The sequence below is a fragment of the Mastomys coucha genome, unplaced genomic scaffold (assembly GCF_008632895.1).
Source record: "Mastomys coucha isolate ucsf_1 unplaced genomic scaffold, UCSF_Mcou_1 pScaffold20, whole genome shotgun sequence".
Taxonomy (NCBI): domain Eukaryota; kingdom Metazoa; phylum Chordata; class Mammalia; order Rodentia; family Muridae; genus Mastomys; species Mastomys coucha.
The window spans coordinates 11,001,417-11,019,052 of NW_022196903.1; the positions used below are offsets into that span (position 1 = coordinate 11,001,417).

General features: G+C 33.9%; 1 protein-coding gene across 11 annotated transcripts in view; it reads left to right on the top strand.

Moving 5' to 3' along the window:
* Nucleotides 1–17,636, top strand: part of Foxp2 (forkhead box P2) — a 534,032-nt gene that overhangs the window by 373,230 nt on the left and 143,166 nt on the right. For all 11 annotated transcript variants that reach the window (XM_031381204.1, XM_031381198.1, XM_031381206.1 and 8 more), the window contains one exon: nucleotides 10,750–10,839. In XM_031381204.1, coding sequence (XP_031237064.1) covers nucleotides 10,750–10,839 — 90 coding nt within the window. The remainder of the gene's footprint in view (nucleotides 1–10,749; nucleotides 10,840–17,636) is intronic.

Below are 17,636 nucleotides of genomic sequence, written 5' to 3' on the forward strand. Positions count from 1 at the left end.
TTGTGCTGAGGTGTTCTGCCTCAAGGCTCTTTCCTTAGATCTACTAGAGCTCTGCCTCCTGCAGGTTTCAATCAGGGTCATGAACTTTGCCTTAGGGTAACTGCCTACTGAGCAGCATCAGGGCTGAGTGTGAATGGAAAAGCAAAGTCTTACATTTTTATCACCTCTGCCCACAACTACTAGTAGCTAGGTGGTGAATGAACTCTGGAAGAAAGTGTTCCTATTCTCTCCTTGTTCTGCCTTTGTCATGTGCAGGGACTTTTTCTTCCTTGTGAGCTATGACCCTTGCCCATCAATTCACACCTTAGTCATTGTTACAGAAAAGCATCCCAACACCTCAAGTTACTTGTTTGTTTGTTTGTTTGTTTGTTTGTGGTTACTTGTTAAATATAGGTAAGATGACTTTAGACATCATGAAGATGAAAATGTCCCATTAATGAGATCTTGTAAAACACCACTAATGGCTGCCTACCCTTAAATTTAAGGAAAATGGTATAGAATATCCTAGTGACACATCTGAAATACTACTTCTAAAGATTAAGATCACAAGAATTGCTTTTCTACAATACCAGCCATTTCCTATTTTACAGGGTTTCCTCTATTTTACCTGGCAACTTATTTTCAACTCCATCAAACATAGCTCATAGCACCCAACGGTTCTTAGTAGGAGATAGCATTTTGTTTGGTTCTGATCAGTGTTTATTAATGTCTTTCCATATTTGATAGTGACTTTTCTGTGTCCAATAGCTTGAATGAATTGGCTTGCCCTTCAGAGTCATAAAGGAGAGTGAAATAGCTACAGAAAGTAGTGTGGGCACATGCCCTAATTAACCTAGCTTATTTATGTATGACAAAGGAATATATTTTGAGAATGAAAGGAGAAAGTATGAATAAAGATGAAGAATTAGAAGTGGTATATATTATCAATTCTCATTTTTTATCATTTTACTAATCCCCCTCTTTTTACTGCCCATTAATTATATGCAGTATATATATTGTATTGTTTTAAATATATTTGGCTTATTTTGACTTTCTCCTACATTCAACAAACCTTGGGCACAGGCATCATTTTTTATAAACTTGTATGTTTATGGAGATATGATGACCTGAAGCTTAAGCAAGTGTATCCTACATATGTATTTATAACAAAAAACACCACAGCCCAAAGGAGATTAAAATGCAAGCTTTTTAAATGTCATAAGACATTATTAAATTAAAGTATTTTTCCATCCAACAGGCTACTCACCTATAAAAATCCCAGGTAACAAAATATTTAATAAATACTGAGGTAAACTTTGAAGAATTATAGTATATTTGGACCATTAACTAAAATGTATATACCTACTTGGCAAAGACACTATAAAATAAAATTCAAGATTTATATTCAAATGTTTGGTATTCTGCATTTGGGAAGAAATGACAACCTCTAGAGAAACCTTATCATTTCAAATTTCCTCTTTGTGAATAATACTAATTTATATTTCAAATTTATGATACTTTAAAATGTATTATCCTGTTTAATTTCACTGATCATCTATAGCAAAGTCAAGTATTTTCAGTTACATTTAATAAATGATAAACTTGAGTTCTAGTATGATTATATTGTTCATGCTTATCAACTAAGAATAAATAAAAGATGTCTTCTGAAATTGAGTCAATACATTTTTGCATAATGGTTATTCCCTAGTTGTAAAGAGAAGCTTTGGTCTAGTGAACTCTGCTAGTAATATGTAAATCAAAGTTAAATCTCTCTCTCTCCCTCCCTCTCTTTCTCTTTCTCTCTCTCTCTTAAATTTTTTAATCTTTAAAGCCAAAGATAACCAGTCCTCAGAATGTATAACACTATAACTTAACTGACTATAACTTAACACTATAAGTTATAACTGACTCACTCTTTAAGGTGTTAAGTCCCTTGTCAGGTTGAAGTTTCAAAGGATGGTTGAGTGAAGACAACAGGAGATTGCAGTAGTGGGATTCTGAGCAGCTCATTAGACAGTTCTAGAGATGGTATTTTTGAAGACTATGTCGGTTTGCCTACATGCCATGGATATATGTAGAAGCACATTTTGTAACCTAATGACCTTTTCAAGATTACTTTTTTTTCTTAATCTACTTATTTTATATCCAGAAGAATTGTTGATAGGAAAGTCTTCATCTATTTCTCGCATAAAGAATGTCGATCTCTCATTCACAATTGCTAATTGCAAGTTTGTATTGTCTTGAGTGATACAGTCTTGTATGAAGCACTTAGCCTGTCCATCACTGTATGTTGGGGTCTCTGACGTCACTCTGCCTCAAAGGATGATACAGTTCTTCTTCCCTACCCCATATGTCACCTGCTATTCCTCATGCTTCATTATGCGTCTCTTACCTATTGAAGTGTCTCTTCCTCTTTATCCCTGAAGCCCATTGTCAAATTTCCTTAACTTGAAAAGCAAAGAGTATCTCAAGCTGTCATTATTCTTTAAAGTCATCTTCATGGAATGTATCAGAATGGTTGTTTGTAGGCATGCCTATGTACATGTCCTATGTAGAACCTGGTAATTCTGATAATCTTGCTTTACTATGGAAATTGATATTTATAACTCACATGCAGTTTATCAAATCAAGTACTGTTGTTAATATTTAACCTTTCTAAATTATAGAAACTATAAATAGTATCTAAAATTACCCTTCATAAATGATTTTTCTTATGAGATATAATTTATACATAAATGTTCAATTTGGTTTTCTTTCCCCTCGGTTCTTCTCAGGGTGTACAACATCACAGATCTAATTCCCAAACATTTTTGTTACTTTTTTAAAAGCCCATGATCTTCATTGTCTTCTTATCCATAACTTCAATTAATATGTATGCTGTCACTCCAGAGCTCCCCTGTTGCAAGCATGGCCCATGAAAGAGCATCTAGAATGTGACATTCAAACTCTTGATTTCTTTGTTGTTGTTGTTGTTGTTGTTGTTGTTGTTGTATCCTATTGTGTTCAAACTTGATTCCTGCTATACCATGTTTTAGCATTATATTCTCTTTATAGAAAAGTGTTATTTCACTTCATAGATAGTCCATATGTTATGTATCCATGCATGAGCTGATGAAATTTTAGGTTACTTATGTTTTGAACATCCTGTAATGTTTTTATCAACATTATATGATCAACTAGTAACTTTTATTTATCTATTGATCAACCGCTCCAACTCTCTCCCTACATCCAACACTTCCTGTGTCTGGTAAACACCATTCTACTCTCAAATTCTTTAATGTTCTCATTTTTAATATTGACATATGAATGGGATTGTACAATGCGTGTCTTTCTATATCCTGATTTATTTCAATTAACCCAGGTGATCTCCTCTTTTTATGATTCAGTAGTTTTGTGTGTGTGTGTGTGTGTGTGTGTGTGTGTGTGTGTGTGAACAGCACTTCTTTGTTTCTTCATTAATCCATGGCCATTTCTATTGTTTCATTCTATGGCTAATATGAATACTATTGCACTGAATATCCTGTTTCAGAGGTGCCTTCGTCAAACTAAATTCATTTCCTTATGAAATCCAGTAGAGGGATTAATGGATCATATGTTAGTTCTAAATTTTTAAATTTTACTTGGCCTTCAGACTGTTTTCCATAATGACTTACTAACTTACATTCTATCAAGAGAACACAGAATTTATCTTTTCTCACTCTTTGCAGGCAAATGCTCTCTTTTGTCTTTTGAGACTACATTTTATGTTAGACATGATACCTCATGGTGACTTACTTTGGTTTTTCAGATGATTAATGGTGTTTACCATTTTTATATGCTTGTTGTCCAACCGAATGCCTTATTTTAAGAAACATTCATCTTTATTGCTTGTTCAATTTTTAATCAAGTCACTGTTACTATTTGCAGGTTTGCAGCACCTTTATCAATAATCAATTGCCTGTAGATGTGTTAGTCTCCTAGTAGGCTCTCTGCTTGTCCCATTGGTGAACTACAGCCTCCTCACAGTTCACCACCTCTCTCTTTTCATTTCCATTCAACATGTCCCTTGATTTTGGGGCCTGGAACTCCCTCTCTCTTCATTTCCATTATCAGAGAACTTAACTATCTATCTTTCTCCTAATATGGTCAATCAATTGTCTTTGATCACTACGAACCTATGTTTTCTTAGAGAAAGCAAACCTCTTCCCCTCAGTCCACTTTTTCTTCAGTCTTTTCCTATCTAGTTTATGTTCTCCTAGTCTACCACAAACTTTGCAATTGGGAGTCATCGTTAACTTCTAGTCCTTCCCCTCATAGCCAAATCTGTAATCATGCTAGTATTACTTTTGCAGGATCTCTTGTGAATCTTGTTTTTAACTAACATTATTTGTGACCTTTCAACATTCAGCTAGATATTCTTTTTCAAAACAATAATGTCTTTGAAGGCAGACAGAATGTCACATGATGTCTGTCTCTGCAAGTCTTCAGGGCTTAGTAGAATGGCTGATGACACATATAGAAACTTTAGTAGTAAGTAAAATCATGCTTTTTATGCTTCTTCTTTTTTTTTAAATAGTGCATCTGGAATTATCCTTTTAAATTGACAAGAAAAATCCAGAAATAGAATATTCAAACAATAGCTTATATTCAGATAATCCTATAATTTAGTAGCATGAATTTCAAGTAATATATAATATGAGGCAATTAGTCTTCAATCAACATCCAAACAACAACAACAACAACAACAATAAAGATCAGGGAGTGGAGAGATGACACTGTGATTAAGAGCCATTGATTTGACTTCCAGGACCCATAAAGTGCTCATATCCATCTGTAACTCCAACCTCAGGGGACCTGTCACACCCTACTGGCCCGTGCAGGACCAGGCATGGAAATGGTACACAGACATGCCTGCACACAAAATACCCACCCAATTATTTTACTTTGATTTGTAAAAGAAAATGTTACCCTCATAATAAAAAAATGACACTAAACTATATTGAAAACAAAAACAAGGAAATTCAAAGCATTCTTGAAAAAAAATGCTAAAATATTTTGTCACTAGTAAAATAATAACAAGAAAACACAAATACAACATTCATTTCTGGGGTATGTACTATGGATTAAAAAAGGATGTGATAAAATTGTAACTAATTAGTAAAACTGGTGCTAATTAATTATTACATTTCACATTTGAGAATTTTAAAGTTGGCAGAATTCCTTTATGTGTGAGTGATTCATAGTTAGTAATTTGTGGTTAATATGAGTATTCCACTGAGTGATCCATAAATGATTCATTACCATTGATAATACAGGAGTGAAGAAAATTGATGGTATAGCCTGCCACTTGGTACTATTTCTGAAAGACTAGTAAATACCAGTTCACAGAAGAGACCAACCTATCAAATTGAGTACATGATTCCAGATTGGAAAGAACCAAACTGACCTCAAACATTCGTACCTATAAATGTGTGAAGATTTTAAAGTTGTACTATACTACACCGAATACTGAGTTTGGATGTGACTCATGAGGACTTCATTGTTATTTCTGAAGATGACTTGTTGACCCAAGGCAGAGTCAATGCCTTGATTTGTCTCCCCAGTGGATCTTCTAAGCATGGCATCTGACTGGTAAACAGGTAGCTTGACAAGTCATTATTCATTCCTACTTTGTCTAAAATATAAGTGATTTTAGCTTTCCAATTTGGCCTCATTGTGATGCACAATATAAATCCAATATATTCACACATTTATGCTCTAACTTTATACAAATGTACTGTAGAAAATAATTATTTCAAAAATATTTTTAATAATTATCTTTTTCCCAACAAACTTAGCCTAATTATGTATCATGCATGATCAAATGAGGGGTCAATAGCGGCAGATGCATAATTTCACTCTGATAGATTGCTGTTTGAAAATAGGTTATGACAATTAGATGATTAATCTCCTTCTATTAAATAGCGCTATGAGACTTCAGATCACATTTATCAGTATATTATCTTTAGTATGAACATAACAGGAAGAAAAGCAAAACAGAATAGAGATTTATATTCTGATAAATAATCTAAATATACTTTTAATCAACTGCACTTGGGAGAATAGCTAGGAAATGAAACTCTGTTTGGAGACTTAAATGTTCTGTATTCAGAATAACATGTTAAATGCAAAATGTTTCAAAATGTAAAAGATAGGAGTTTGGTGAGTAAAAACCCTTTTGGGGTACTGTGTATCTCCAAAGCCTATACCCCTTGTCAGCTTACTGGGGAGTGCCTGTGTAAACATTCTTGTTTCGCCAGCTCCACATAGCCAGTTCTTGTATCGTATTTCTTGTGACCTCGCTATCTGAAACCAATTACAGGAGATCCATTTGGCCTGTTTCTATTTTCATAAGAAGCCTAGGCAGCAGTGTTTTTCTCAGAGATGAATATCAACATCAAATATGCTTCTGAGTGCTTTGTTATTTATGTTTCAGGGGGATTTTGTAGCCTTCAGCTCTCAAGAATGTGTCACGCTGTGCTGTTTATACATTGAAGATATTAATGGGCGTAGATGTCATTTTTCATTTTAATGTCTCAAATGCAACAGGCTGATAGGTTAAGCATTCCTATTTTTATGGGGAAGAATATGAATGATGTCTGTTTTCCCTTAAATGTACATATATATTTACCTAGAAAAATATGTTACTTATAAGCCTTAGAATACTCAACATTTTGGTTTTCTGATTATCTATAAACTATGCTCAAGTGATTTTATTTCTGGTAAATATTTTCAGTGTTCCTCAAAAAAAAAAAATTATACAAAAACTTGACAGGTTTGTCTAGCAGCTCCCAAAGCTTTTCACCTTAAATTCATTTTCACAGTGACCTATTCAGCAGAATTATGTTTTTTGAGACTCATCACACCATGAGGTTAATGCCATGTGAGACAAATGACATGCCTGAACTTTGCTCCTCTTTCAGAAGTTTAGCTTACTTAATATTGTGCAATAATAGTTGGAGTTGATATTTTCTATAAATATTTTAGAGAACAAAATGCACTCAGTTCCTGAAAACGTGCTTTCTTATACCTTTGCTACTTCCAAAAGTGTAACTTGAATCTTCTCATAAATATTTTTATTATTTTCTAAAAATATTTACCATTATTCCATTTTGAGCATATCCTATCTTGTCTCTCTAGCCTTGCTAATATTAGATAACTGTTAAAGAAGGCACACCCTTAATTCAAATCCAGTGTGCTTTTAGAACTCAATCCCAGTCTGGCTGCCTTCTCAATCTCTTAGTCATTCAAAAAAAAGGGGGCTCAGTCTTTATTAAAGAAACTTTGTAAGCAGTTCTGTCCTACATTAATTCTGGAAGAGGAAATCATATGAAACTTCATAGATCTTAAACTTCATGAGGATAACTGGCATTTACCTTTTCTACTCATCAATATAAACCCAGAAAGCGATTTTCAAATTAATAATTTGTGTAATTCAACACAGTACCTTATATTGATGAAAGTGTTGTACTTCATAACCTTTCATCTTTTGAACAGTGACAATAATAAACCACAAAGGTGAAGTGAGTGTCTCTGAGCAATTATTTATTGAAATTCAGTCCTAAAGTGTTATCTAGGATATTGGAAATAAAAATGTCATCTGTTGTATGTGGCTAGAATGTAAACTGCCAGGGATTTCTACATGAATGTATGTATGGTTAAGGCATACTTGATTGCTTCGGATTTTTTGTTTGTTTGTTTGGCTGGGATTTTTTTGTTTTGTTTGGGGGGGGTTGGTTTGGTTGGTTTTATCCCCCCAAGTTTTATGTTAATCACATCAATTGATAATACTCCAGCAAAGAATGCTGGACTAGGCAAGTGACTCTTACTTTTCATAACTGCTTGTGTTGGATGATAATCCTCAAGTATCTAAATGCATATGAAATATAAATACCTAAAGAGGCATGTTTTAACCAGATGCCCTGTGAGCTGGCATTATTACTCCCTTACCAGGAGAGAAGGTATATGTCTAGTCATACCTTCATGAGCAGAAGTGTCTAGTATTTTTCTGTAGCTGATGTGGATCACATATTATATTGGGTAATTTTGGGTGTTGAGATGAAGGAACATCATTAAGAAAAAAAAACATGGACAAACTTAGCAAGCCCTATAAGGTTCTGAGCCATACAAATGCCTGTCTGAACACTTTTCCAGTCTTGAGACTTTAAGTCTGAGTCTGGGAAATTGATTCTTTGGTTACCTGTTGCCAAAATGAGAAGCCAAGTCTTGACATAATCGAAGATTTATCTGGCTCTAGAATTTTGAAATTGTGTTAATAATAACTGACCCGGTGACCAGGATATTATAAATGTTAGGAGATCTATCGGGCTTCAGTGGATTATGTAAGAACTAGAGCATTATTCTTGAATAAGTATGCCTTCTTTCTGCGATAGGTATATTAACTTGAAGATTCAAGTATAAAAGGATTATACCATCTTTCTTCTAAGTGCTGAAAAGTATAGAGTTGCCATCTTTACAAGTGAAAATGATTTATTATGATATTTGGTGTTTTCTTTTCCCACAGTCGTGTTCATTGTTCATTAAAGATTGATTTTTTTGACAGAATAGAGATACTGTGGGACACTGGAATGCGTACTGTTCCAGAAGCAGGGTGACCTTGAATAAAGCATTCATAAATAGTGTATGGCCTTAAAGCAAATGACAACTCTAAACCTTATTGTTTGCCCATTTGTCAAAATGAGTGCTCCATATTTTCCTATTTATAAGTTCCTTTTAATACACATCATTATTGTTGCAAGATTCTAAACAGTGTTTATTAGAATAGTTCAAGTACAAGAGCATATCACACAAATATACATACCCACATACTCAAACACACAATCACACACACTTATATACACTTATATACATTTATAAGAGAGATCTCAAAGGGGAAATACGAGGAAAGTAATTGTTTTTATTGTTTTTTAGCATAGCTCAAGCTACATCATAGTAATATCAATTTGAAAGTTGGCACTCACGGTTAATTTTAGAGGTCACAATTAAAGGGGGAATGAAAAGTATTTAAAATATCCAGTGGAGTTTTCCAGTGAGTTTTATGATAACAAAATAGTCATGGAATTAATTTTTGTTTTATCCTCACATTGAACCACCTCATAAATTGCCTAAATTCACTGGCATGTGCATCCTTAGCCATACTTAGTTTGACTTGTAATTATTTCAAAGTTTTTTTTTCTTTTTTAACACACATTCATAAAAGGAAAAATCATCACCACAGGCAAGCGTGCTTCCCAATGCACAAGCAGCGCTTGACAGGGGTGCTAGCTCCTGAGATGGGAAGACAAACGCGTGTTGTTGGGAGAGCGAGCTGGTGCATTCAGCTTGTTTACCTTGGCCTCTGTGTCTGGCTGTCTTCTCAGAAAACTTGCTTGGAGCCAGACTGTAGCAGCCCTTTCTCTGTCTTTTCATAATTGATCAGGGGATGACTGCTTTCCCTGAGGGTTAAGACGTGGCAACTTTTTCTGTTTGCTCAGCATCTCAATGCAGTAGTTCAAACATTGTTCACACCAGCTGGCAGTGTAAAGCCATATGCACATCTTGTCAAAGCAACTGTTGTCATGGATACTAGAAACTCACTCAAAAGCCAGATCATTGATTCCAATCAAAATTGTACTTATTTTTATCAGCTGAGAATCTTAATTATTATAGGAGAATATTGATCTAACTGTGGTTTTGGACCATGAAAAAAACATTATCTTGTATTCTAAAACAGTGTCTAACAGTGTCAGACAATGACTTAGTTTCATATATCAAAATTTTTCATTACTACTGATAATGGAACTCATTTGTTAAAATTTTAATTTTTAAATAGAAGCTCTCAAAAACTTTTTTAAAAATACTAGTTTAATACTGCTAACTCTTTAAATAATGTACATTGCATTTTGATTCCTGCCACAAGTTTGTATAAGTTCTTATAGTCCATTTACCATTCTGCCCCATCTGTAGGAAAGGAACACTTATGTTACTTTCTTATGTTAGGTTTTGGTTTTTCTGAGTGCATAAGAAAATACGAAAATAAATGAAAACATCTTCTGTTTTGGTTGGTACTCTGTCAGACACAGAAACAAACCTGATTGGCTGAGTGGTGATCTCTTTGTTCTCTGATTTAGCTAAGAATGCAAATGAAACCCACTCAATTTTATTTGGCATTAAAATTGCACTTTATTTTGTCAAAGGAGAGGGTTTTCTCCCCCTTGAAGTGTAAGTACAAAGAAAAAGTGTTTTTAATCTTAGTAAAAATCCTTATTAATTCACTTTCAAGATAATCTGATGTTGATTTGTCAAATTTAATTACAGCTTCCGGTAACACTTGAAGACTACTGCTTTTGCTCCAAAATTGTTATATGAAAATGTAAATTGAGTGATAATTTGAAAGGGAGTGGGCATTTTAGGAACACTCAGAGACAAGTTCTGTGGAAATGAGGTTGTTGATGCAGTTTATGATTTTCTCTTCTTGAAGCACTTTCAGCAAATTAGATTTATGTCCTGCAGGAACTACATGCATCTGAATGATTTAGAATAAATGTGTACACATATGTTTTATGGGGTTTTTTTACATATCAAGAGAAAAAAAGAATAATCATGTAAAAAAAGGTGAAAGTTCTTGCTTCTATTAAGTAAAGAACATCTGGCAATCCATTTCACATATTAAGAAGTATTTAGTAAAGAACATCTGGCAATCCATTTCACTTATTAAGAAGTATTTAGCTATTTTCTCCTTTTTCCTTGTAGGCTCTCCAGGCAGCAAGACAACTTCTGTTACAGCAGCAAACAAGTGGATTGAAATCTCCTAAGAGCAGTGATAAACAGAGGCCACTGCAGGTTGGTAAAGCATGCCTGTCCTTGAGATCTGTTTTTCATGATTCTCATAACACTAATGACAGATGTGCAAAGCACATTATGTTTATATAAGTAATTTGTGCATTTGCACATATTGGTCCTATTAACTCTAAAGGAAAATTCATGGGATCTTTGCAAACAGGACTTTACAAATACTGTTAGCATCGATTTCAAGAAATTGCCAAGTTCATTCTTTCCAAAATGTTATATAGGAATGTTACGTATAAAGCATAATGTATTTTGTGTGAATTCCTTCCTGGACTTAATGGGATTTTGTTCTTTAATAGGTTATAATGTGACTATTAAATCAAAGTCATGGTGAAATGGTATGGGAAGACACAAAGCAGTCTTAGGCAACTCTTTGCAGTAGTATCCAAGTAATAAATGCAGAAACCCTCCTTGATTGAAAAAACTTCTGGGAGTTTGCCAAGGACCTGTTACTGCTGCTGCAGTTCTAATATCCCACTATGGAGCTTGGTGTCCTTACTTTTAATGTATGTGTCCTGTGAAACTGGTGGATGTATTCCTGCAAAAGGAAGTGGGTATTATATAAATAGAACCACTATGTTTATGTATAGTCTTCTTAACTAAGATGTATAGAACATTTCCTAGGGGAAAATGTTTTAAAGTATTTTCTCAAGTTGTCTAGTAGGTAGAGTGTGGAGTTGGATAGACATTTCTCACAATGTATCTCTGAGCTTTTGAAAAAATAAACAATACTTTCTCCTGAATCATTTGTTTATATAAGTGTGTGTCTAATAAAGCAAGCTTTATTGTTAGTTCAGTAGTTAATTGTGTATCACTTTTAAGACTAAGATTCTCTCTTTGTGGCTTGTCTATTTTCATATTTATGTGCATTCACAGAATTCAGGGTCTAAGTCTTACACAATGGTACTCTGAAACTTAGCTTCTATTGAAGAAAATTATAGGCTACTGATCCGTGTTAAAAAAAAATCTCTTGTAATCAAAAATAAATAAATAAATAAATAAATAATTCATAGACAGAGTTGAGATGAAAACACCTTTTCCTTGGCACGAAGTCCTTTGCTGCAGAAGGAGAAAGATCAAAGTACAGGGCACTCAACAAAATTCAAGGGCCACATTTCTACAAAGATTTAAAAGTGAAAACTTCAAGAATTTAATATTGTTTTCAATATTTTCTCTTTAAAACAATTCCATAGGATTTTGTTTTAATTAATGAGTAATCCTGGGGAGGACTTTTCCTCATCAACAGCCATTTCTCTGCCCTAGTTATCAAAGCAAATGTGACACTACCATAGTTTTCTGACTCCATGAGACCCTCCTGATCTTAACAGAACAAGGCAATCCTATCCAACAGAAGTTAAAGGAGACAACAAGTGAAGCATAGACCTTTAGAATACCTTCAGGATGGTTTTTCACTTTCTTTTTGGCATGGAAAAACTGATTTTAATGTTGGAAGCATAAGTCAAGGATTGAAGAAAGTTATTGTTTTGAAAGCCAGACAATACTATTGCCTGTTTTACATTTTATATTACTTCACAACATAGAGTATTTGCAGTTGCCACTTCGTCTTTGAAGATCAGACAATGGATGCTTCTTTCTTGCTGGGTGTCAGGTGTCTATGGCACCAACAGCTTAGTCTTTGTTGTTGTTGTTGTTGTTTGTTTGTTTGTTTTCCTTTATTCTATTATTAAACTACAAGTCAATATTTGATATTTTGATTAACTAAAATAAATGTAATTTTTGTTTAAATTATTCATATGTACAATGCAATATTAGAGGCTTTAAATTAAGAATGTGTTCATCTGTCAACATGAAAGATTGATAAAAAAGCATCATAAATATTCTTTAGCAACTGCAGTTTGCTAAACCTACTAGAGACCCTCCTTTGTCACCTGTATTTTGTGTTTTGTGAGTATATTAGACTTAACACTGCTCCATTGTATAGATCATAAGACCATAGTGCTTTAGTATCATCCAGAGCTTAATGGGATCATGCTAAATGTCACAGGAATGAGAAGTCATTTTTATGAATGACAAATTAGAAATAATGAAGTCTTACTTTTCCTCCAAAATATGCACTGTAATTAATACAATGTGAAACTGAAATTTTAATATTTCATGGTACTTGATAAGCTTAGCAGGTGTAGACATAAAAAGATTGTACTATAAGTTTAATCAAAATCTAGCTGTGTTCCACACTAGTTATACATCTATTTTTAAACAGAGATGTTAATCAATGCTTATTCTGGTCTCTGCAAATATTATTAACATGAATTGTATTTGTTTTTAAAACTGGAATATATTTGCTAGAATTTTTAATCATGTGATATGAAATTAATATTTTAAAATGTCTTTATATGGCTCCTTCATAGACTAGTTTTTCTCCCTACAACTCAGAGCTTAACAAAACTTTTTCATATAATAGATATGTAATATATTTTAAATTTCTGAACATTCATTGAAATTGCTCAGCAACACCTGCAAGATACATTTTAGATGCTCCTAGGTAACAGCTTCCTGCCATGTCCGATGTAATGCTTTAGAGGACCAGGGCACATGCTTTATCCTAAAGTTGTTGTTCAAACAGATGTTTTATGAAATTTGAAATAAAATTCACATCTCGTAGTAATTCTTTGATGGCTCAAGTCACAAGAACATTACACAATTGCTTGTTCACCATTTACCCAAATCTGTAAATCTTAAAAGTGGGGAAAGGTTTGAACGGCAGCATTTTAGTTTATATCAGAGCAGCATTTATATCATCTCTCTTCCCATTTCTGTGTAAGTGTTAGTCATGGTCTCAGTTTCCCTTACAAGTGTCTATCTGAATATCTACATTTAAAATATGTTTGCATATTCCATTCATTATGTAGTTCACCAATTAAATAGGTCCCGACAGTAAGTGTATCACTTAATGAGATGCTGACAAAATAACTTAAAAACTGGGATGCACAGGGCAGCTGACATTCACCTAAACATCACATGATTTTTCTTTCCACTGTTACTATGTCCCAGAAAGCACTGTGCCTAAACAGCAGAAGATTGCCTCTTATTTATATGTGCTTTACTTATTTTTGCTGAGAGCATGGCCTACATGTGACATACTTATAGTGATCCATACTGAGAAAACATAAGCAACTAAAATCTTTAATGGTTTCTTTTTCATGAAACTGATTTGTATGACAAGAGAAATAAACACACACACCAACACACACACACACCATGCATATATGCACAGGCACATTTCAAAAATCTGATCTTTTATGTTTTTATAAAACACGTTCTCAATCTCTCTAGCCTATGACATTTCTACTTAGTTTAGTTTAGATCTGAACACTGGCCGCATTTTGTTCTTGTTACATCTACAGCCATGACACACAGAGTTGGGGTTTTCCCACAGCTGTGCAGTCCAGAGGCATAAATGTAAGGTGAACTGATTTGTCATCTCAGACGAATAGCAGTACACAGCACTGTGACTACATGTCACAGTGTCCCGGGCATGGCAAGTTCATATAGCATAGAATATATTTGTGTTTGGTAGGTGAATAAATTATTAATTTTTATAATTATGTCTTAAGACAAGCAAGAGTAGAAGAGTTGAAAGGAAAAGTGGTGTCTTATTGTGACTCTGCCCAAATTGTATTATATAAATTTCAATAATTCTCTTGACTTCCTTATGATAAAAACACAAAGCAAATTGGCTAAACCTAATCTGTCGTGATTAATGATATTTTTTTGTTCATATTGAAGAAAGTGATGGGCTTCTTAAGCCCTTGAGTTTGTTAACCTACTCATTTCAAGTACCAAAGCATCTGCTTACTCACAGGATGTGGCTAAAAAAACGCTTGGAAATCAAATACTTAAATCTCATGTGTTGGCAAATTATTACTTCAGTAAAATATTGACCAAAATTCAAGGACATGTGACTGGCAATAATGCTATAAATTGTATGATCACTACACAGAAATTATATTCTAGTGCAGTTTTATATCATTTATCCATTGTTCTTATCCATTTAATCAAAAAGTGGTAAAAAAAATTAACATCAACAACAAAAAAGGCATGTGGTAATCAGCTACTCAGTAAATCATGTTCCGTATCAAGTTTCAGGACTAAAGTGGAAATGTTATAATTAAAATTAGTAATATACTCTGGGATAAACACTAACTTCTATTGGACCATAACTACGCACATGGCTAAGTATGCTTTAGAAAGTGACAAAATTCTACCCATATATTAATAAAACAGGAAATTGAACATTTTAAATATTGATTCTAATTGTAAGAATTTGGCATATTTTTCACATAAACTGTACTATGTGAAAATTTTCATATACATTTCAGTAGAGCAATATACTGTGATGAAGATATCATGAAAATAAACTTAAATAAATTTTCTTTGTACACCTTTCTATCTGCACAACATACAATAATATTCAGATCCATCACATCTTGGCCATGAAATAATGAAGTTTAATTTACACATAGTATAGACAATGTCTTCTGTTATCTTGATTTCTGTTCTTAAAGGTAGCAAGAAGTAGCATATCTAAATTAATTGCCCTTTAACTAACAGGACGTTTCCACTGGTGGCCAGCAACATGAAACTGATGTCCTACCCTACCTGGAATATGTAGCCTATCATATCTAAGTGCATTTGTGCAGAAACAACTTCACCAAAGTCAACTAGCAGCATGGATGGAAAAGACCAGTTTTCTATCTTGATCTGTCTTGCATCTGTAGAAGTTTGCTCACTTGATTTTTTTTGGATCCCAATTAACTCATCTTATAAATAGAAATTAAAATCCTGCAAAACTATATTCAATGAAAAAAAGCCACATTATTTTGTGGCATAAGTCCTTAGATATTGAGTCAATAATTCATCACTGCTCAAATAGACTCTAGAACCATGCTATCTAATCCACATATGGGACATATTTACTAAAGTGCATTTTTTTTTTTGCCATTCAGCCATAACTTTTAACTATTTCTAACTATTATAATGATCTAAAAAAATCATTCATGATAAAAAAAACTACCAAGGATATTTAAAGATGGCTAAGGGATGTCATGTCCTCTGTTACAAGTGACACGGTATGTATGCTTCACAATCATGGAGTATAACTATATACTATATATAATGTTTTTCTCTCCTATGAGACTGTCCTGTAACGGGAAGGGCAGTCTAGCTAATTGTTAATGTTGACAGTCAAGTTTACTGTTGACTGTCAACTTGAGAGGATGTAGAATCACCTAGCAAACAAGACATCAGGAATACCTTTGAGGAATTCTTTAGATTAAGGTAGCCCCTGGCCTGCTTGTGAAGAATTGTAATGATTAGATCTATGAAAATAAGAAAACCAACCCTAAAGAATGTGTGGTATCACTCCCTGGACATAGAACTAGACTGAAAATAAAGGAAAAAGGTATATAAACTCTAGTATTTGTGTTCTCAGCTTCCCATATTCCCAACAATATGACCATCCTCCTTAACTATCTGTGGCCATGCTTACTCTGCCATGATGGGTTATGACCTTGACCTGTGAATCCAAACAAATGCTTCTTCCTTAATCTGTTTTTTGTCAGAGTGCTTTATCACAGCAAGAGGGAAAGTAACCAGCATGGGAACCCTGGATTTTCTGTCCAAGTCTAGTGCCTGACTCAGTAGCTGCATAAAGTATTTCAATAACCAGGGGGTGAAACCATTCCTGTAGAGGTGATTGCCATATTTAGGATTGAAGTTGGGCATGAAGAAAGAACCCTTCATTCCTTCAGTATGGGTTAAATGGTTATCTAGTGAACAGTCCTCAGGGACTTAGGATGCACTTAACAGTATATTAAGACTCACATCCAAAATACTAGATTTTAAGCCAGGGTGGTACGAAAAATTGAAAAGAGGAAATTATAAGTATTTGAAAAAGGAAATTATCACTTCAGGCTGATTGATCAAGCAAAGGTTTACAAAAGCTTTCCTTCCTTCCTGGGTATAAAGAAAATGAAGGTTGGACAATTATAGGTCTCTGGTTGAGTTTGCAAGATCTTGGTTCAATACCTAGTACTGCACACACACACACACACACACACACACACACACACACAAAATTGGCTTTAAAGAAAAGGAACTCAGTAGCTAGATAAAGGAAGGGCATTTTTGATGGAGCAAATTTTAATAGGTATCATCAAAAATGTAGAAACAGAAAATGATGAAACCTGGTTAACCAAAGAAATAGATAGTAATTTCTGAATAGCATCGAGATGCCATAATAAAAGAACAAGACTAGGTTAAAAGGTTTGCTTTACTTACTTATTGTGACTCTGCCAAATACCTAACAAAAACTACAAAAGTAGGGCTTGAGAGATGACTCAGAGATTGAGAATGAAACCATGTTTGGTTGTCAGCATCCCCTCAGGTAACTCCTAGCTCCAGATCCAGCAGATCCAACATCATTTCTATAATATATACACCATCCACTATAATAATAATAATAATAATAATAATAATAATAATAATAATGCAAAATAAATTCTAAATAAACAAATATTGTATGGGAAGCTGTAGTTAGTTCACAGCTTCAGAGAATTCAACCCCATTTCCTTGGGCAGAGCACTCTAGCCTCAGAAGTATGTTGCAAAGGAAATTTGTTTACATTATGGCTATCCAGAAAGTATATAACAGGGAGAGTGTGGCTATAATCAAGGAAGAGCAGAGGAGACTCGAACAAATCACCTTGGAACTTGAATTTTTAAGGAAGGTCAGGGAATGTAGAATTTTTAAAAGCAGGACTTGCCTAGTGT